At 45.3% G+C, this 22028-nt stretch overlaps 1 protein-coding gene across 1 annotated transcript in view; it reads left to right on the forward strand.

The window, feature by feature from the left end:
• Positions 1-22028, forward strand: part of LOC115143890 (unconventional myosin-Id) — a 115063-nt gene that overhangs the window by 16728 nt on the left and 76307 nt on the right. The window contains exons 2-3 of the mRNA XM_029684335.2: positions 13850-14058; positions 14724-14817. Coding sequence (XP_029540195.1) covers positions 13850-14058; positions 14724-14817 — 303 coding nt within the window. The remainder of the gene's footprint in view (positions 1-13849; positions 14059-14723; positions 14818-22028) is intronic.

Consider the following 22028-nt stretch of genomic DNA (forward strand, 5'->3'; position numbering starts at 1 on the left):
AATTGGTTTGACCTTTGAACTCCTCTAAGAGGGGATTGGAACAGGAAGGAGCCAAGAATATGGAGCCTGGAGGAGGGCAAAGGAAGCAGGAAAGCTGCCTCTTCGCATTGGCATTTCTCTTTAACTGGCTTCACATTTAAATGCTTCCTGCATCTCCTCTCTAAGTCTGAATATCAGCTGACAGGGCACAATGTCTTGAGATTTAAAGTCATACGGAAGTTATGATGACAAGATAAAAATAAGAATAATACTCAGATGACAAATAATACGATGAGGAATAGGCTCATATGATTTTCATCTAGGCTAGACACACAACTGGTGCTCCGCTTCCTGCTCAGAGTGGGACTGCATCTGCATGAAAGCACCTCCCAATTCCTCAGGGAGAGTTGTTAGGCATCCCTGGCTAGGGAAGGCTTTCTCTGTGAAATTGTGTGTGTGTAAGACTGTGTCTGGCCTATAGAGCCCAAATGTTACGTACTTGTAGAGTATGTTGCAGGGATTTTGATGCTAAAGAAATACTTGGGTGGACCGAGCCTTGAAAGCGTTTTTCGGGATGCCTTCAGTGTAACTTTAACCACGCCCCTTGTTGATCCATAAAAAAACTGTATTGTTCCAAACACATTTTTTTTTAATTAACAAATTAAAAAAGGTTGTTTTGAGATATTCATACATTTTTTATTTTTTATTGTTGAATAAATTCATGTGAAAATGTGTATTTCAGAATCAAGACACACTCCATACGTTTGAGCGAATGATAAGGTGTATAATGACACCAAGATCTGTTTGTATCATGTCCGGTTCACGGGAGGAAGAGGCGTGTGTATATATCTGAAAAGGGCCTAAAGTGGCCACTTTTACATGATTTTTCTCAAAAATGGTTTGTGATACAAATGTAAAATACATGTCAAATATCCTTCCTCCTAATGACGTTTGTGAGAATTGCCGAAACAATCTGAGATACCCAAAAATATTTCCCGCTCCCCTTGGCTTTTAATCACCCTATAGGTGTCCTATAGGTCTCAATAACACTGTGTGTGCTTCACAGGTACAAACTACCATTGAGCCCCACTGTAACCCAGTATCTGCCATGTATCCTAAGTATTTAACCACTATTAAAGTGCAGGGCCTGGCAGCTTCTCCCGTTTCAGGCGTATAAACACTCATTTGTTGCCGTAACAGCAGATTGAATCGTCGACGAGATGAGACACCAAACATAGCAACCCGACTCCCTCCATGTGACTCCTTCCCTGCAGAGCAATCACTGGGATCAAAGTCTCCACGGTTTGGGTGCAGTGAGCAGAAGCAGACGGGATAGGTGAAAGGTTCTACTTCCTCAGGATCGGCCTAATATACAACACCACACTATCTCTTCTAGCATAGAGGAGAGTTTATAGGAGTCCGAAAAGCAAATCTATTGTGGAATACATTGCCTTCGACCAAATCAACCAAATTTTACAACAGGTGTAGTAGACCTTACAGTGAAACGCTTACTTACGAGCCCCTAACCAACAATGCAGTTAAATAAAAAAAATACAAATAAGAAATATAAGTAACAAGTAATTAAAGAGCAGCAGTAAAATAACAATATTTAATTAGATTAGGTGTTTTTGATTAGATGTTCAGGAGTCTTTTGGTTTGGGGGTAGACCATGCTCCATTGGAGTTAATGCGGTATGGTAGCACTTGGCCAAGGGTCTTTCTTGTGCCAGATCTTGCATATTTCTTTTTTCTTTGTTCTTCCCCCTTTGTTCTTCCCCTGATTAAAAACAAACTCTAGGAGAACACGTTGTCCTGACAGACATTGCTGAACCCTGGAGCTAAAAAAATAATAATTGGCGATAACACGCCACATAGCCTCCAGGAATGTTAGATCCTAAACCCTCATATTAAAGTTTTTCTTCTCCCCTTATTGGTAGTCACTATTTAGAGACACAGAACTCGTCCCGTTTCTCTGCTTCTCGCTTGCCTTTGCCCAGCTGAAAGTTCCTCTTGCCAAGAACAGCAAAGAAGGTGGATGGATGTTGATGAAAGCAGATGACTAGAAGGAGACTTCGACAATGTCACCCCACAAGATCATTTCAAATGTACAGGCAACTACCAAAATAAAGGAAACACCAACATAAAGTGTTTTTAATAGGGTGTTGGGCCACCATGAGCCAGAACAGCTTCAATGCGCCTTGGCATAGATTCTACAAGTGTCTGGAACTCTTGGAGGGATGCGACACCATTCTTCCATGAGAAATTCCATCATTTTGTTGATGGTGGTGACAAACCGTCTCAGGCAATGCTCCAGAATCTGCCTTAAGTTTTCAATTGGGTTGAGATCTGGTGATTTGAGATGGCTATGGCATATGGTTTACACAGTTGTCATGCTCATCAAACCATTCAGTGACCGCTTGTGCCCTTTGGATGGGGGAAATGTCATTCTATGGGGGCATATCCATTGGGAGCCAAAATAATGTCTTGCTCAACTTTTTTTATACATGACCCTAAGCATGATGGGATGTTAATTGCTTAATTAACTCAGGATCGACACCTGTGTAGAAGCACCTACGTTCAATATACTTTGTATCCCTCATTTGCCAAGTGTTTCGATTACTATAGGATGGTAGCTGTATACTCTTACACTGAGTCCGGCGCAATCCTCAACATTTTAGCAGCAAACTGTATTCATCAGTTTTTGAACTAGACTACTGCCAGACTCTACTCCATTCCTTTTTCAGCACAATTTGGTAGTATTTTAGACTCCTCCCTAGCCTAGCATACAGTACTCCCCCTCCCTATTTCCTTGACTTTTGCTACCTCAGTATTCCCGACAGAGTGTTGGACTAGTAACCGAAAGGTTGCAAGTTCAAATCCCCGAGCTGACAAGGTACAAATCTGTCGTTCTGCCCCTGAACAGGCAGTTAACCCACTGTTCCTAGGCCGTCATTGAAAATAAGAATTTGTTCTTAACTGACTTGCCTAGTGAAATAAAGGTAAAATAAATAAAACATTATTTTCTAAAGCTGAAAAAGGTAGGACCAGCACATGGATAGCCTTTTCTCAAAAATGTCTCCTTCCTTTTCTCTCTCGCTCTCCAGCATTGAAAAGGCCAGTCTTGCCACAAGAATTTCCATACAACCCCCTGTAATCTGAAACACATTACCGCCCTTACATAAACAGGGCTGTGCTTTTGGAGCCTTTCCCCTCCTAAAATAAGTCCCGCCAGGCTTCAGAGTCACAGACGTCTCATTTGTGGACTGTGTGCATTGGCAGGCGGACGCTGGCCGTCCAGCGCCATGTTTGTGGTCCTTCTAATGCCTCCTCTCTCTTCCCCACTCTTTCGTTCAATTTTTTTCTCTCGTCATATCCCTCATACAGTTTATTGATTTTTCTCTCTCCATCTTTCTCTCTTTTTCCCTTGCAATTCCTCCCGGGCCACCCCCCATTATGTTGTCCCCTTCATGATATGTCTATAGTACAGTAGGATCATAATGTAACCCATCTTATGTAGAGAGTCTGTACTAGTCATTCAGTAGATCAGTCTGTCTGGCATATGCTTACTGCCCAGGTCAACGTGTCCAAGCTCTGGGAGGACCTTGATTAAATCTTGATAGTTGGAAGCTTAATCTGATTGAATCTAAGGTTGTTTGGCTCATGCTATAACAAGGTGAACCACATCCTCTGTTACATCAACTTTCTGCTGAAAGACCCCGGAAACTAATTTAGACACGATGACACATGTTGCACACATGTGGATAGTGATCAGAATGACACCTTTGAATGAATGATTTAAGGTGGTTGGTAGGAATCCTGTGTGTCATGTCATGCAGGAATGCTTTAAGTGTGAGTCATTCTAATTCTGCTGTGTGTTTGTAGCGGCTGGGGCGGACAGAGGTCATGTCATTCTCCAGTTCTTCTTGTTCCCTTTGTTCACCTGTTGGCTTTGTTCCCTGAGGCACTGTGAGAGATCTGGCTTTCACAGCCAGGTCTGAGATCAGTTCACAGCACTAGCATGACTCACTTCACACACCTCTGACTGGCCATCTAGCCACTCTTTATCAGCATCTCTCTCGCTCCCCCTCTCTCTCTTTCAACCCCCCAGAAAATGTCCACTAATTATAATCCACACAATAATTTCCATTTCCTGTTGCTGCAGGATTATTTTCTTGTTGTGAGAAACTGGTCAAATTAAGATTCTGCATCTGTAACTTCTCCCTTTTGTCTCCCTCACTCCTTTTCTGTCTGTTTTTGTGCTTTTCCCTGCCCTCTTTTTACCCGTGACAGAAATCCGAGTGCTTTCCTGAAATATCCTGCTGAGTAACGTCTGAGTCTATTTTGGGTGGCCTTGTCTTTCTCTCTCTCTCTCTCTCTCTCTCCAGCGGCCTATCGTCATCCTCCTATGTGCTAGTTGCTGTGCCTTTACATTAGTGACTGGACAAGCCAACGTGTTAAAGTGCAAACTGGTTCTGCATTGGGCCGGCAGACAGGCCCAACAGCCAGCCAGACTCCCCTCCCCTCTCTGAAGTCTCTTTATTGAATTCTTGAAACTTAATCTGACTAAAATGAATATTTTCTTCTCTCGCTGAGCTCCCCTAGCTCAGGATTGGCCTAGGAAGTAGCTGTGATCTTCTCCGTCAGGGTATAGACAATAAAGGTCCGAGGCACAAAGAAACACTACTGTCAGCCACCCGATCTCCAGCCAAGCTGTTTACACCTGGCTCCCATTGCCTAAGTATTCAGAGGCGGGCCAATTAAAGTGGAGTGCATGGGAACACATGCTAGTCATGCTAGGCTAAAACTCATGCGCTAATATGAAACATAAATCTGCAGATGTGCTGTCATTAGAGCAGAGGGGAGGTAGAGCTCACCCAGTCAGCCCTGCTCCAGCTGTGCTCCAGTAGCTACGCTACAGTACAGAGGAGGAATCCAGATCCACTCCTACAGTATATGCTTATAAAGATTGATTTGTCTTTGGGCCAAGGGCTGGGAGTGTTAAGTGTTGAAGGCCCCTGGTCTTCCACAGCCAGGCAGACAGGCTGGAGTGGGAGCTAGGAGCTGCTGTTTAGCACTAAGCAGGGTTTACAAAGCAGCGGAAAATCTCCTAATGCAGTCCCCAGATGTTTGACGAGCTGAGGGAGAAGGAGGCCCGTAGATGCATGTAGAAAGAGTGGGGGGGGATTGATGCTAGGATTGCTTCATTCAGGTGTAATGGCCAGTAGGCCATCGAATAACATTTTGTATCAGATATACAGTAGTATGTACTTTGACTTGAAATTGTCATTTAGATTATCAAAGTCTTGGATTTGTCAATTGATGCCTGTGACTAAATATTTGTTTTATATTTATGACTTGACCAGTAATGGGTGTTTTGAAGTGAATATCTCTTCAATTTAATCAAACACTTCCAGAACTATGACTTCTTATACAATTGCATTGGCTGAAATCACCCAAAATGGCCTCAAATAACCCTTAACTACCAGTAGAAAAACTTTACTTATCCCTGAATCACCAGTTTCCATTTCTCTCATGAACTGCCCTATAAAAGTGTGAGAGAACCATAATCCATGAAAGGTCATACCCAGCATGCACTGGGCCAGATAAGCTGTAAATCAGTCTAAACAGAGACAGCAGAATGCTTCTTGATGGTATAGTCACAGAGCGAGAGAAAAGTGAAACAGCCGGATATTATCCAAGTCTTAATTACTGGAAGTCCCCAACAATTTGAAGCACTGATAACAGCCAGCCTCCACGTGTTGTTGGATCTCTAGACACCGTTTTTGGCTAACACAGTGTCTGGCCGTGTCCAGAAACAACCCCTAGCCCTTTTACCCCTAGGCATCGTCTGTAGATAAACAAGTTATTGAATAGATCAGGGATGGGCAACTGGCAGCCCCCCTTTTGTAGGCCTGTGCATCAATTCCCTCTCCCCCACTTGTTTTCTTTGGGAGGGGGGTTGTGCATCAGATGTTTTTCTCTTGTTATGTCAGTCACTGACAGTCACTAAATTTAGCTCCATGTCAGCTACAACATTTTAGATTGGGAAGTATGGCTGTAACGGTAGACTTATTCCTACTGAACCGTTCGGTATGTGGAAATCTGTTCAGTCTGCACTGTGAACCCAAATGAATATTTAAAGAAATAAAACAATAATAAAAAAACACTAGCCCTATTAGGCTATGCCTACGCTGCATTGTATGCCATTGTCTCATGAGTAAATCTGAGCTGAAAAAAACATTCTAGGCTATTCCGTTGAAACAACCACAGCCTATGTGCGCGTTGCAATCAACATTTCTATCTTAACTGGCGGATTTCAAATTATTATTTTGTGAGGCGAACTCAAGTCCTTTTGTTCACCTGACCTGGAATTCCTTACATTAAATGCCGACCGCATTATCTACCAAGAGAATTCTCTTCCATTTATAGTCACCGCCGTGTATACTCCCCCCCCCCCCACACACACAAGCAGATACCTCGACGGCCCTGAAAGAACTTCACTGGACTCTTATGTAAACTGGAAACCATATATCCTGAGGGTGCATTTATTGTAGCTGGGGATTTTAACAAAACTAATCTGAGGACAAGGCTTTCTAAATTCTATCAGCATATTGAATGCGTGACACGTGCCGGTAGCATTCTGGACCATTTCTACTCTAACTTCCGTGATGCAAACAAAGCCCTCCCTCCCTTCAGCAAATCTGACCAAGACACCATTTTGTTGCTCCCAGCCTATAGACAGAAACTAAAACAGGAAAAGCCCGTGCTCAGGTCTATCCAATGCTGGTCTGACCAATTTGGATTCCACGTTGAAGATTGCTTCGATCACGTGGACTGGGAAATGTTCCGGGTAGCCTCAGACAACAATACGCTGACTCTGTGAGCGAGTTTATTAGCAAGTGCATCTGTGATGTATTACCCACAGTGGCTATTAAAACCTTCCCTAACCAGAAACCGTGGATTGATGGCAGCATTCGCGCAAAACTGAAAGCGCAAACCACTGCTTTTAATCATGGCAAGGCGACTGGCAACATAACCAAATACAGACAGTGTAGCTATTCCCTCCACAAGGCAATCAAACAAGCAAAGCGTCAGTATAGAGACGCTTTGTAGAGTCGCAATTCAACAGCTCGAACATGAGACGGATGTGGCAGGGTCTAAAGGTCAATCATGGATTACAAAAAGAAAACCAGCCCCATCGCGGACTTTGACGTCTTTCTCCCAAACAAATTAAACAACTTCTTTGCTCGCTTTGAGGACAATACAGTGCCACTGACATGGCTTGCTACCAAAGCCTGTTATCTCTCCTTCACCATGGCCAACGTGAGTAAAACCTTTAAACGTGTTAACCCTTACAAGGCTACCGGCTTAGACGGCATCCCTAGCTGCGCAGTCCAGCTGGTTGTTTGTTTACGGACATATTCAATCAATCCATATCTCAGTCTGCTGTGCCCACATGCTTCAAGATGGCCAACATTGTTCCTGTTCCCAAGAAAGCTAAGGTAACTGAACCAAATGACTATCGCCCCGTAGCACTCACTTCTGTCGTCATGAAGTGCTTTGAGAGACGAGTCAAGGATCATATCACCTCCACCCTACCTGATACTTTAGACCCACCTCGGTTTGCATACCGCCCGAATAGGTCCACAGACGACACAATCGCCATCGCACTGCACACTGACCTATCCCATCTGGACAAGAGGGATACCTATGTAAGAAGGCTGTTCATTGACTACAGCTCAGCATTTCACACCATAGTACCCGCCAAACTTGTCACTAAGCCCGAGACCCTGGGTCTCGACCCTGCCCTGTGCAACTGGGTCCTGGACTTTCTGACGGGCCGCCCACTGGTGGTAACGGTCGGAAACAACATCTCTACCCCGCTGATCCTCAACACTGGGGCCCCACAAGAGTGCGTTCTCAGCCCTCTCCTGTACTCCCTGCTCACCCATAACTGCGTGGCCATGCACGCCTCCAACTCAGTCATCAAGTTTGCAGACGACACTACAGTGGTAGGCTTGATTACCAACAACGACGAGACGGCCTACAGGGGGAGGTGAGGCCCCCCCCCCCCCCCCCCATCCACATCGATGGGACAGTAGTGGAGAAGGTTCCTCAGCGTATACATCACGGACAAACTGAAATTGTCCACCAAGGGCATTCCGAGACTTGTACCGAAGCCACTCCTGCGTTGTCTTGGTTGTGTGCTTAGGGTCGTTGTCCTGTTGGAAGGTGAACCTTCGCCCCCAGTCTGAGGTCCTGAGCACTCTGGAGCAGATTTTCATCAAGGATCTCTCTGTACTTTGCTCAGTTCATCTTTCCCTGAGGAGTATTTCTGTCTGTACTAAAGCCCTTTTTGTGGTGGAAAAACTCATTCTGATTGGCTGCCAAGTGGGTGGGCCTTTGCCCTCCAAGGCACACCCATGGCTGCACTTAATGGAATGTATTTCAATTGACTGATTTCCTTATATGAACTGTAACTCAGTAAAATCATAGCTATGACAAGCTAGAAGTTAGTATTCTAATGCGAGACGGCTTATGTTTGGTTGCGGTCTCTCCCTCCTTGCTCCCGTGTCACTCGCTCACGGTACACACACCTCAAGGCTCCTCCTCCGCCTCTCCCTCGTGCTGTATCAGCTCTGGTTAATAAAGTAGCTTATAAAATTACTTTTCTGCTGCTTCCCTCGCTCAGATCCGACCATGTCAAATACGAAACTGGTCGTCCTCGGGTCCATTCGGAACGGGTCTCCTATATTGAAAAATGTATTTATGCATATTTGTCCAGCTGGGAAAGCCCCGGGTCCATTTTGGAACGGGGACACTTTTTAAAAACTTATATTTAGACAAATAAACAAAAATGATCTAGAGTAACTGTTGGCATTTCATTTTCCCGCTGTACCTTAGCCGAACCGTGAACCCAAAACCCCAATACGTACTGAACCGTAGGTTTGTTGAACTGTTACACCCCATTGGTAAGTTAGCTTGTCGCTAGACTATCTAAACGTATAGTAATCATGGTCGAATTACTGACTGTCCCCCATTGATTTTGTTAGTCACTCTCACTCCGATATCATAAGAACTCTAACATTTCTCTCCGCCCTAGAATTGCAGGAAATTAGCACAACAACATTTCGCTTAGGGCCGACTGACTGTGGGAATGGATGTGGGTTTGACTGTGGCTATGCAAAACCGTGAGCCACTGGGGCCCCTCATGATGAGTTCCGATTTTTTTTTTTTTTTTTTTTTTGTGGACCCCACCCCATCTGTGTGTGTGTGTGTGTGGCATTGGGATGGTTATACGGACAGGATGAACTGACAGTCACAGTGTAGTAGACATTAACTAACTAGTTCAGAGACCAGGGCAGGTCTTGAGATTGATTGTTTGTGGTCTAGCTTGTGGTGTAGCCCTTCTCTGTTTGTACTGTATAAGGAGGCCCAGTCTCTATCATCTCTCTGACACGTAGGCAGTCACTTGAAATGGAGACAACCAGTGTAAAAGAAGAGGGCAGTAGAGGTCAAGTGAAAGCGACAGTCCCAAAGTTTTGGCCACACCTTACTCTCGAGTCCTGAATTCTCTTTCTCTCCCTTTCCGACCTCACATTCTCAATTCAAGAGCTTTATTGGCACGGGAGACATATGTAGTGAAGTAGATAATAAACCGTACAAATGTACAGTAAACATTCAACTCACAGAAGTTCCAAAATAATGAAGACATTTCAAATGTCATATCATGTGTGTGTATATACAGTGTGTGTCTCTCGCTCTCTGCTCTCTCTCTCTCTCTCTCTGGTCTCGGCCCCACTCACCCCCCCCCCCCCCCTCTCTTTCTGCTCCGGGCCCAGTTGTGAGGGGAAGTGTATCTGACTGGCACGGCCCACAGCCTTGATCTCTCTCCAGCAGGACCCCTCCTTAGTGCTGCCGGGAAACGGAAGGAAAGGGAGGAGAAGGAGGGGTTACCATAGAAACCTCCCACCCACCTCCAATTATTCTAAAGACCATAGCCCGGGACCCAAAGGCCCACAACGTTTCCCAACCTATCAGAAACATCCACACAATGTTTAGCCTACACTCCAACTCCAGTCTGTTTTATCTTTTTAGTTATCTCTCTGTTACTGAAATTCCCCAGAATGAGAACACACACTCCCACAGATGTCTCATCATAATACACACACAATGGATTCTGTTTTTGAACTGATGCCCTCTGATACCAACTATAGATTATGATGGAATAGGATGTTAATCATAATGTCCATTTATAAAAGCCAGATATTGGGAAAACTCTAGGTCACTGCTGGGATTTTACCAGACACTGTCTGTATTGTTGAAACTGGGTGGGACATTGTATTCCCATGAATAATAATTGAGTTTAGTTGTACCGCACACAGATGAGGATATTTCCTTGCCTATCATTTTTTTCTTTTTCTGTTCCATATTGGGTGTGGATGGAAACCAAACCACAATGACAAAATTACACTCCCTTGTGATGTTCTCGATAACACTGAAATTCAGACTAAAGTATTTTCCCCACGTCCCATCTGAAAGCTGGGCCCACAGTAACCTATTACGTAGATTCACCTTCAATTATTATGCTGTCAATTTAGTTGATTTACCTCCAACTGAGACCACAGATAGATCACTCCCAACTGGTAGTTCATTGTATACAATCCCCCAGAAGCCATTGGACACGTGCACTTTAAGTGGGCAGCTCTCTTTGTTGGCACAGGGTATGTAGGGAGAAGGCGGCCTATCTGTGCTTCTTCGACAAAGACCCCCAATTGACATCTGAACAATGGAGCAGGCAGTGCACACAGCAGCATTCCGCCCTGGAGGATGGCACAATAGCTCTTTCTCCAGTGCCAGTTCAAAGCCAGGGCAAATTGGTTTTGCAGCAAAGGAGTGTAAAGAAACGACATCGAACATATACAATCCACATGGATCACAATGACACATACAGTTACAATGTGCTGGCACATCAAGTCATAGGGCTGACTCGCACCAGGGGACGTGCCACCAGCCAGCATGCCAGCCTGCCCACCACTTCAACAGGCCCTGCCTGGGGACACAATGCCACCCTGGGCACACGAGCACAGTGTCTTGGTGTCACCCGTGCCCAGTGGTGCGTGGGATTGATGACAAACATGGCTGGGTGCAGAAGAATGAGCTAATCGCCGCCTGTTGACCTGTCAGCGAGTTAGCGGTGGCGTGCTTGTTTGTGGAAGTGGCTAATTGTAGTTACTGTGTGTACTCTGTGTAGTTTTAATGAAGCTCTTCATTTGTTCTCCATTTTAATATCTAAAGCCATCCTTCTCGTTCTAAAACAACCCGTGTTTATGTGTTGTGGCTATTCCTCAGCTGCTCTGTCAATGTTTTGTAGGTCGCTCTGTTTTATATTTTAGATCTGGGCAGTATCTAACATCACCAATTCAGCTGCTTTATCGGAGTCCGAATCAAAACGGAATCTGAGAACATGTACGCAGGCTGAACCACTATGTGATCCCTTCACTGACGTTAAAGATTGTGGACAGAGATTAGCAAGCCAAAACAATTCCACGTTCATTGAATGCCAAGGTTTCCAGGGACTCAAGGACATGGATAACCAGGGCTGTAGTAAAGTTAGTTTATTGTTGTAAGATCGTTGTAACCACTAACCGGGTCGTTATAGCACTGTAAAATAGGATTGGCCCTCAGTGGCTGACCAGGGCTAAAACGGGTTCAATCAAATAAGTGCATCAATCCAGAGCGTCACTCTTAGGACAAGCAGTGATTCTGAAGGTGTATAGTAGATATGCTGTATTATATTGTTAGTGTAGGCCTCTGGAACCCAGGGCCGCCAGGTGGAACCCTGGGACCAAAGCAGAGGTAGGCCTGACTGGGGTATAGCTGAAAAGAAAGGCCCTATTCTTCTGTGTAGGCGGGGGGAGAAACCCTGGTCCACTCGGAGAAGGAAGAAAGTGAGGCAGGCTGCCTGAGGGCATAGAGAGAGCAGGCCCAGATCAGTCCCAGTCAAGACTCTCTCTCTCTCCCTGGAGTCTGCATAGCTCACTGCTCGAGGATCAGTGTGGCTCGTTGGGTGTAGGTTTTAGAGTTGGGGCCCTGTCATAGCATTTTGAGTACCCTATCCTGTCCCATCTCAAAACCACCACCGAAGCCCTCCTTGCCAAGAGGTCTGTGGACGACCTCTTGGGCCTTCGCTACATCCTCCAACACCTCGACAACCCAAGGACATACATAAGGATATTGTTTCTGGACTTTAGCTCAACACAATCATTCTGGACCTGCTACAGCACAAACTCACCCAGCTATCGTATCTGACTCCATCAGGATACAGCGTATTAAGATGAGGGGGGGACATATTTCAGCACGGGGGCACCGCAGCATCCAGGACAAGGAAGCGTGCAGGTCAGATCATCGCTGACCCCCGGACACCCCGTCTTTCAAAGACTCCACTCTGGCAGACTGTTTAGGTCAATCATGATCAAAGCTTCCCTCCACCTGAACAGTGGCCCTCATCAACCGACCATCGGGCTCATAGGGATGAAGTGACTTTGCGTTGGGCCGAACACTGCACCTTGCCATCAATGGCCTCTAATACAAATAACTGCACTATACTGCATTTGCACTATGTGCACCTCTGCACAACACTGTATATGCACTAGATACAGTCACCGTGGCAGCATCCCTCTCTCTGCTTACATACAGTATATCCCCCTCTCTAAATGGTATATTCCCACTGCAATCAGTCTAAACGCCAGAGTTTTGTGTTTACTGTACCGATATTGCATATTCTGTATGATGTCTATGTGGAATACAGACGCGTGTCTATGTATTCTGTTTCTTTATTGTCTATTGCTGGCAGCACCTTCACTCTAAAGCAAATTCTGGTTGTGTGTAAATGTACATGGTGAAAAAAGTGGATTGTCATGTAACTTCTTGGCGATATGTTAACCCCACGCGGGCACAAGTATGTTAACCCCACGCGGGCACAAGTATGTTAACCCCACGCGGGCACAAGTATGTTAACCCCACGCGGGCACAAGTATGTTAACCCCACGCGGGCACAAGTATGTTAACCCCACGCGGGCACAAGTATGTTAACCCCACGCGGGCACAAGTATGTTAACCCCACGCGGGCACAAGTATGTTAACCCCACGCGGGCACAAGTATGTTAACCCCACGCGGGCACAAGTATGTTAACCCCACGCGGGCACAAGTATGTTAACCCCACGCGGGCACAAGTATGTTAACCCCACGCGGGCACAAGTATGTTAACCCCACGCGGGCACAAGTATGTTAACCCCACGCGGGCACAAGTATGTTAACCCCACGCGGGCACAAGTATGTTAACCCCACGCGGGCACAAGTATGTTAACCCCACGCGGGCACAAGTATGTTAACCCCACGCGGGCACAAGTATGTTAACCCCACGCGGGCACAAGTATGTTAACCCCACGCGGGCACAAGTATGTTAACCCCACGCGGGCACAAGTATGTTAACCCCACGCGGGCACAAGTATGCGCACACACACACACTCATCCCTCTAGGCTGCAGACCACTATAGAAAAGCTATCATCGTCTGACGTAAAGCGTTGTAGTGTTAAAGGTGGGGGGGAATTGACATATAGAGAGAGGGATGTAAACATGACCTGGTGTTAGCCTGAGTCTCTGCTGCTTTTTGCTGCTAAAATGTTACTTTGGACTGTGCTACTGAACTGCATTTGTGGTGCGGTTTATTACGGTATGTTTTTAAATAAGTGCCTTTTTCTAAAAAGTATACCTGTCCCTGTCCTGTAACAGTGAAATGACTCAGTGGTATGGCATCACGTTGTAGGTGACGGTGAGTCCCTGTGCTCTTTCTCTCGTGTACTGCAGGTTTGAGAAGGGCCGTATCTACACCTACATCGGCGAGGTGGTGGTGTCGGTTAACCCTTACCGCGGCATGAACATCTACGGTCGAGACACCATCGAGCAGTACAAGGGCCGGGAGTTGTACGAGCGACCACCACATCTCTTCGCCATCGCAGACGCAGCCTACAAAGCCATGAAAAGGAGGAACAAGGACACCTGTATTGTCATCTCAGGTAACGGGGGGGAGCCCTCTAAACGGCCAACCAAATCACAAAGTTATCTGTCTAGTGAACTAATTCCAGCATATAAATACATAGCTAACATATTCTAAGCTTTATAATAGGGCATTCATAAGGGCTCATACATGCTTATAAGAAGTAATACATGTACATATAACACTGGTTCAGGTCAAGTCACATCTTCCTGGATGCCAACTTAGATTTTGTTTGAAAAAAATGTAGCTTTTAAAGTTCAAATTTAATGTTCTCTCAAAATATTTTTGTAATGTCTGACTTTTGCTCTAATGTTTTCTGGCTGGAGTAATGTGAGAATGTCATTTAGGTGGAGAGTATTTTGGGGGAAATCGATATGACCCTATTTAGTTGAAAATAGCAGGGTCAACGCTGCCTTCTTTCTAAGAAAACAAGCTAAGTAACCACAAGCTGTGACAGCATGGTGAAAGTATTTGGTTGATAAAGCTCCACTTAGTGGTGAAGAGAGGAATATTCTGTCTCGAATGGCTCAAAACCCTAAACACCTCAAAAAAAGCCCATGATAATGGAGATCACATTTTAGAGGTTCCAATTGAATTCAAATCTGAAATGTCACATACATTGCAGTACAAAGCTATAGCAAATTATGGCGCTATATAACAAAAATAGTTGTTTTTCCAATGCAGGGGAGAGTGGAGCCGGAAAGACGGAAGCCAGCAAATACATCATGCAATACATCGCTGCTATAACAAACCCCGGCCAAAGAGCTGAGGTCGAAAGGTGAGAAATGTATTGCCATTAAGTTGCCATTTTAACCTTCTCACAATGTCCCTTTTTTAAATCTGCATTATGTCATTTTTTGGGTGACCTGACCAAATTCACGTAGGAATGTGACCCACCACCTCAATTCAGTCTTATGTAGCAAAATTTGAAATGGTGTTTTTTTACATTGGATAAAAGTAGAGCGATGATATATCATACAATGTAGCTGAGGAATAATGGAAAAGCAATTATGCTTTGGATGCTAAACTTGTAATCCCACTTTTGAGAAAATGGCCCTTCACTGTTTCGGTACACCAACTGGAGAGCTCTTCTTTGTCTACACCCATTCAGCATCATTCACACCCTCTTAAGCCTTAGGTCCACCCATCTCTTTAAGGATTCACATGTGAGGCCATGTGCTAAACAGAGTGAGCTAAACGAGTACCCATAATCCTAACGTATACTACAAGCAATACAAACTGATTGTCAATAGCTAGCCACCATGCATGAATCTGCAGGTAGTTAAAGCTAACCAACTACACTACCGGTCAAACGTTTTAGAACATCTACTCATTCAAGGGTTTTTCTATATTTTTTACTATTTTCTACATTGTAGAATAATAGGGAAGACATCAAAACTATGAAATAACACATGGAATCGTGTAGTCACCAAAAAAGTGTTAAACAAATCTAAATATATTTGAGGTTCTTCAAAAAGCCACCCTTTGCCTTGATGACAGCAAGGATTATCCACACACACATAGACAGAAGCATGCTACATGGCAGACCAATCCGAACTCATCTCTCAGCATGTCCAGCCCTTCCATTATCTTTTTTTAAATGTTATTATTATTATTATTTATTTTTTAAATTACCCCTTTTTCTCCCCAATTTCGTGGTATCCAATTGTTTTAGTAGCTACTATCGCCCATCCATTATCTCCGCCAATCATGGCTAGCGGGAAGGTTCCAGCTTTTTCCGTGGCTAAACCAACTAGGCTCATAATAAAAAAATAAAATGGTATTTACAGATGGCATACAAGTTTGTTATTAAGGCACATGAAAGTTCACATGTTTACGTTCAAATGCATCTCCTGTGAAGTAGTGACGTGTGACGTACACCTAGCTTCTTGAAACAGGTCTCAAATGTGTTTATAGATCTGTCATTCTCATTGAAAGCAAGTCTGAGCGGTAGATCTGAAAATAATTGAAATTGGTTTTGAAGTTGCATTGGTATTCACTGCAATGTTGTAGTTCCCAAGGTGTGTCAATTCTGATTAGCCAATAGGCTTTCATGATTTTGCAGGAGTTTCATATTATTAATTCAGCGCAAGACTACCCGCCTCTCCTGCCAAATTCAAAACCACGGCAGCGCTGAAGGTGAGAGATTTGTTTTCACATGGCTAGCGGCTAGCAAGCCGCCTTTTGTTATTTAAAAGGGTGCAAAAATGTCATCAGCTAAGAAAAATAAGGCAATTGTATGCTCGTTTATCGCGTCTTCGACAAGAGAATATGGATTTGTCTTACTGAAGTACTGGTCTTTTACGCTCCCTGTTGTAAAACTGTTGTTTGACGGACATCAAGTGCCTGGCATCATTTTGAAACCGAGACATGAGGAATAACTCCAAGGATGAGGCGGACAAGCCTGAAGGAATCAAGAGGGCCGTGTCCAGGTATGGAAAGCAAATCGGTGGGTTTACAAATCTACATGATTTACATCAAATCTACATCAAGAATCAAGCTACAGAGGGGAGCTATAAAGTTGCACAGTGCATTCCTAAACATGGAAAACCATTTTCTAAATGGGGAATATATCAAGGAGGCTTTCCTCAGAAGTTTGCATGGTTTTATTTGATGGATTACCTAACAAAGACACAATCATCTCAAAGAAAGAAGACATGCCTGTGTCTGCATGTAATGGAGCGGCACACTGTAGAGTTAAAAGATGCACCTGTGTTTAGTGTGGCTCTTGACGAGTGTGGATGTGAATGAGATTCCACGTCTGGCAGTTGTTGCAAGATACTGTGACTCACAGCAGGTATGTGAGGAGCTGCTGTGTCTCAAACCCATTCATGGTACTACTAAAGGGGAAGATGTAGCAAAAGCCTTCACAGATCATTTTGAGAAGAGGTGTGGATTTATTAAAAATAAATTCGCTCTTACAACTGACTGTGCCCCCGCTATGGTGGGGGAACCTAAAGGATTCGCAAAGCTAACTGAAGATAAGATTGGCCACCCCCGTGGTTAAATGTCACTACCATTCACCAAGTGAATCTGTGTTCCAAGATCAAGCCTGTGGTGGTAAGGGACAGTGCCTCTGTTTAGCGAGCTATGGAATTCATCCGTTTGTGGGCAATTAGTTGTAATGCACATTTGGAAATCATTACTGGCACGCAGATCTTTAGAAATGGTACGATAAATTGTAAATTGACACACCACACCAAAAAGTATGCCGACCCCATCCTCTACACTGTACTTTCTTGTTTTGCCACATAAACTGAAATTAGGCAAACTACTAGAATTTGAAAATGCATATTTTCCGGACGTTGAAATCAGGTAAATTTTTGGTTCTGAAAGAATCCGGTGTGCTAGCTCTGGAATAGATCATTTACATTGAACGGCCTGGGATCCCCTTGGAGAGATTTGAGAACCACTACTTCACTATACTGTACTGTCTAAACTTGGGAAACATAGATGTCTATGATTGGTTCAGATTTGGTCCAGTCTGGAATTTCCAAACGCCTGAAGGTACCACGTTCATCTGTACAAACAATAGTACGCAAGTATAACCATCATGGGACCACGCAGCTGTCATACCGCTTAAGGAAGGAAGCGCGTTCTGTCTCCTAGAGATGAACGTACTTTGGTGCGAAAAGTGCAAATCAATCCCAGAACAACAGCAAAGGACCTTGTGAAGATGCTGGAGGAAACAGGTACATAAGTATCTATATCCACAGTAAAATGAGTCCTATATCGACATAACCTGAAAGGCCGCTCAGCAAGGAAGAAGTCACTGCTCCAAAACCGCCATTAAAAAAAGCCAGACTACGTTTTTTTAGCTGCACATGAGGACAATGATCGTACTTTTTGGAGAAATGTCCTCCGGTCTGATGAAACTAAAATTGAACTGTTTGGCCATATTGACCATTGTTGTGTTTGGAGGAAAAAGGGGGATGCTTGCAAGCTGAAGAACACCCTCCCAACCGTGAAGCACGGGGGTGGCAGCATCAGAACTGAAAAAGCGTGTGTGAGCAAGGAGGCCTACAAACCTGACTCAGTTACACCAGCTCTGTCAGGAGGAATGGGCCAAAATTCACCCAAATTATTGTGGGAAGCTTATGGAAGGCTACCTAAAACGTTTGACCCAAGTTAATCAGTTTAAAGGCAATGCTACCAAATACTTTACTGTATGTAAACTTTTGACCCACTGGAAATGTGATGAAAAAAATAAAAGCTGAAATAAATCATTCTCTCTACTATTATTCTGACATTTCACATTCTTAAAATAAAGTTGTGATCCTAACTGACCTTAGCCAGGGAATTTTCACTTGGATTAAATGTCAGGAATTTGGCTAAGGTGTTTGTAAACTTCCGACTTCAGCTGTATATGGGTAAGGGGACAAGGCAATAAGATACACCTGGTAGCAGCAGCCTATATGTGTGTAGAGTCAGTTACAATGTACAGTGGGGCAAAAAAGTATTTAGTCAGCCACCAATTGTGCAAGTTCTCCCACTTAAAAATATGAGAGGCCTGTAATTTTCATCATAGGTACACTTCAACTATGACAGACAAAATGAGGGGAAAAAAATCCAGAAAATCACATTGTAGGATTTTTAATGAATTTATTTGCAAATTATGGTGGAAAATAAGTATTTGGTCACCTACAAACAAGCAAGATTTCTGGCTCTCACAGACCTGTAACTTCTTCTTTAAGAGGCTCCTCTGTCCTCCACTCGTTACCTGTATTAATTGCACCTGTTTGAACTTGTTATCAGTATAAAAGACACCTGTCCACAACCTCAAACAGTCACACTCCAAACTCCATTATGGCCAAGACCAAAGAGCTGTCAAAGGACACAAGAAACAAAATTGTAGACCTGCACCAGGCTGGGAAGACTGAATCTGCAATAGGCAAGCAGCTTGGTTTGAAGAACTAAACTGTTGGAGCAATTATTAGGAAATGGAAGACATACAAGACCACTGATAATCTCCCTCGATCTGGGGCTCCACGCAAGATCTCACCCCGTGGGGTCAAAATGATCACAAGAACGGTGAGCAAAAATCCCAGAACCACACGGGGGGACCTAGTGAATGACCTGCAGAGAGCTGGGACCAAAGTAACACGTCTGGCACTGCAGGATTTGAGTCCCTGACAGCGTCGTGTGTTACTGATGGTAAGCTTTGTTACTTTGGACCCAGCTCTCTGCAGGTCATTCACTAGGTCCCCCCGTGTGGTTCTGGGATTTGCAAATAAATTCATTAAAAATCCTACAATGTGATTTTCTGGATTTTTTCCCTCATTTTGTCTGTCATAGTTGAAGTGTACCTATGATGAAAATGTGACAGGCCTCTCTCATCTTTTTAAGTGGGAGAACTTGCACAATTGGTGGCTGACTAAATACTTTTTTGCCCCACTATGTGCATATTATGTGTGAGGGAGAAAATGGAATGAGTGTTTGTGTGTTTGTTGGAGTGACAGTATGTGTAGGGCCCTGTGAGGGTCCATAGAGAGAGAGCAAAAATTGAAATAAAAGGTCAATAAAAACGTAAGGTTAAGTCAGACTGTGTAGCTATTTTGTTAGCTATTTATCAGTTGTATTACTTGGGGATAGAAGCTTTTCAAGAGCCTGTTGGTGTCCAGACTTGATGCACTGGTAACTCTTGCCATGCGGCAGCAGAGAAAATAGTCTATTTACATTTACATTTAAGTCATTTAGCAGACGCTCTTATCCAGAGCGACTTACAAATTGGTGCATTCACCTTATGACATCCAGTGGAACAGTAGTGCATCTAAATCTTTTAAGGGGGTGAGAGGGATTACTTTATCCTATCCTAGGTATTCCTTAAAGAGGTGGGGTTTCAGGTGTCTCCGGAATGTGGTGATTGACTCCGCTGTCCTGGCGTCGTGAGGGAGTTTGTTCCACCATTGGGGGGCCAGAGCAGCGAACAGTTTTGACTGGGCTGAGCGGGAACTGTACTTCCTCAGTGGTAGGGAGGCGAGCAGGCCAGAGGTGGATGAACGCAGTGCCCTTGTTTGGGTGTAGGGCCTGATCAGAGCCTGGAGGTACTGAGGTGCCGTTCCCCTCACAGCTCCGTAGGCAAGCACCATGGTCTTGTAGCGGATGCGAGCTTCAACTGGAAGCCAGTGGAGAGAGCGGAGGAGCGGGGTGACGTGAGAGAACTTGGGAAGGTTGAACACCAGACGGGCTGCGGTCGTTCTGGATGAGTTGTAGGGGTTTAATGGCACAGGCAGGGAGCCCAGCCAACAGCGAGTTGCAGTAATCCAGACGGGAGATGACGAGTGCCTGGATTAGGACCTGCGCCGCTTCCTGTGTGAGGCAGGGTCGTACTCTGCGGATGTTGTAGAGCATGAACCTACAGGAACGGGCCACCGCCTTGATGTTAGTTGAGAACGACAGGGTGTTGTCCAGGATCACGCCAAGGTTCTTAGCGCTCTGGGAGGAGGACACAATGGAGTTGTCAACCGTGATGGCGAGATCATGGAACGGGCAGTCCTTGCCCGGGAGGAAGAGCAGCTCCGTCTTGCCGAGGTTCAGCTTGAGGTGGTGATCCGTCATCCACACTGATATGTCTGCCAGACATGCAGAGATGCGATTCGCCACCTGGTCATCAGAAGGGGGAAAGGAGAAGATTAATTGTGTGTCGTCTGCATAGCAATGATAGGAGAGACCATGTGAGGTTATGACAGAGCCAAGTGACTTGGTGTATAGCGAGAATAGGAGAGGGCCAAGAACAGAGCCCTGGGGGACACCAGTGGTGAGAGCACGTGGTGTGGAGACGGATTCTCGCCACGCCACCTGGTAGGAGCGACCTGTCAGGTAGGACGCAATCCAAGCGTGGGCCGCGCCGGGAGATGCCCAACTCGGAGAGGGTGGAGAGGAGGATCTGATGGTTCACAGTATCGAAGGCAGCCGATAGGTCTAGAAGGATGAGAGCAGAGGAGAGAGAGTTAGCTTTAGCAGTGCGGAGCGCCTCCGTGATACAGAGAAGAGCAGTCTCAGTTGAATGACTAGTCTTGAAACCTGACTGATTTGGATCAAGAAGGTCATTCTGAGAGAGATAGCGGGAGAGCTGGCCAAGGACGGCACGTTCAAGAGTTTTGGAGAGAAAAGAAAGAAGGGATACTGGTCTGTAGTTGTTGACATCGGAGGGATCGAGTGTAGGTTTTTTCAGAAGGAGTGCAACTCTCGCTCTCTTGAAGACGGAAGGGACGTAGCCAGCGGTCAGGGATGAGTTGATGAGCGAGGTGAGGTAAGGGAGAAGGTCTCCGGAAATGGTCTGAAGAAGAGAGGAGGGGATAGGGTCAAGCGGGCAGGTTGTTGGGCGGCCGGCCGTCACAAGACGCGAGATTTCATCTGGAGAGAGAGGGGAGAAAGAGGTCAGCAGAGAGAGAAGAGGAAAATGTAGAGAGGAGGGAGTGAAAGGATGTCAGGTCCGCAGGGAGGCGAGTTCTCCTCCATTTCCGCTCGGCTGCCCGGAGCCCTGTTCTGTGAGCTCGCAATGAGTCGTCGAGCCACGGAGCGGGAGGGGAGGACCGAGCCGGCCTGGAGGATAGGGGACATAGAGAGTCAAAGGATGCAGAAAGGGAGGAGAGGAGGGTTGAGGAGGCAGAATCAGGAGATAGGTTGGAGAAGGTTTGAGCAGAGGGAAGAGATGATAGGATGGAAGAGGAGAGAGTAGCGGGGGAGAGAGAGCGAAGATTGGGACGGCGCGATACCATCCGAGTAGGGGCAGTGTGGGAAGTGTTGGATGAGAGCAAGAGGGAAAAGGATACAAGGTAGTGGTCGGAGACTTGGAGGGGAGTTGCAGTGAGGTTAGTGGAAGAACAGCATCTAGTAAAGATGAGGTCGAGCGTATTGCCTGCCTTGTGAGTAGAGGGGGAAGGTGAGAGGGTGAGGTCAAAAGAGGAGAGGAGTGGAAAGAAGGAGGCAGAGAGGAATGAGTCAAAGGTAGACGTGGGGAGGTTAAAGTCGCCCAGAACTGTGAGA

Source organism: Oncorhynchus nerka, linkage group LG16 (assembly GCF_034236695.1).
Source record: "Oncorhynchus nerka isolate Pitt River linkage group LG16, Oner_Uvic_2.0, whole genome shotgun sequence".
Taxonomy (NCBI): domain Eukaryota; kingdom Metazoa; phylum Chordata; class Actinopteri; order Salmoniformes; family Salmonidae; genus Oncorhynchus; species Oncorhynchus nerka.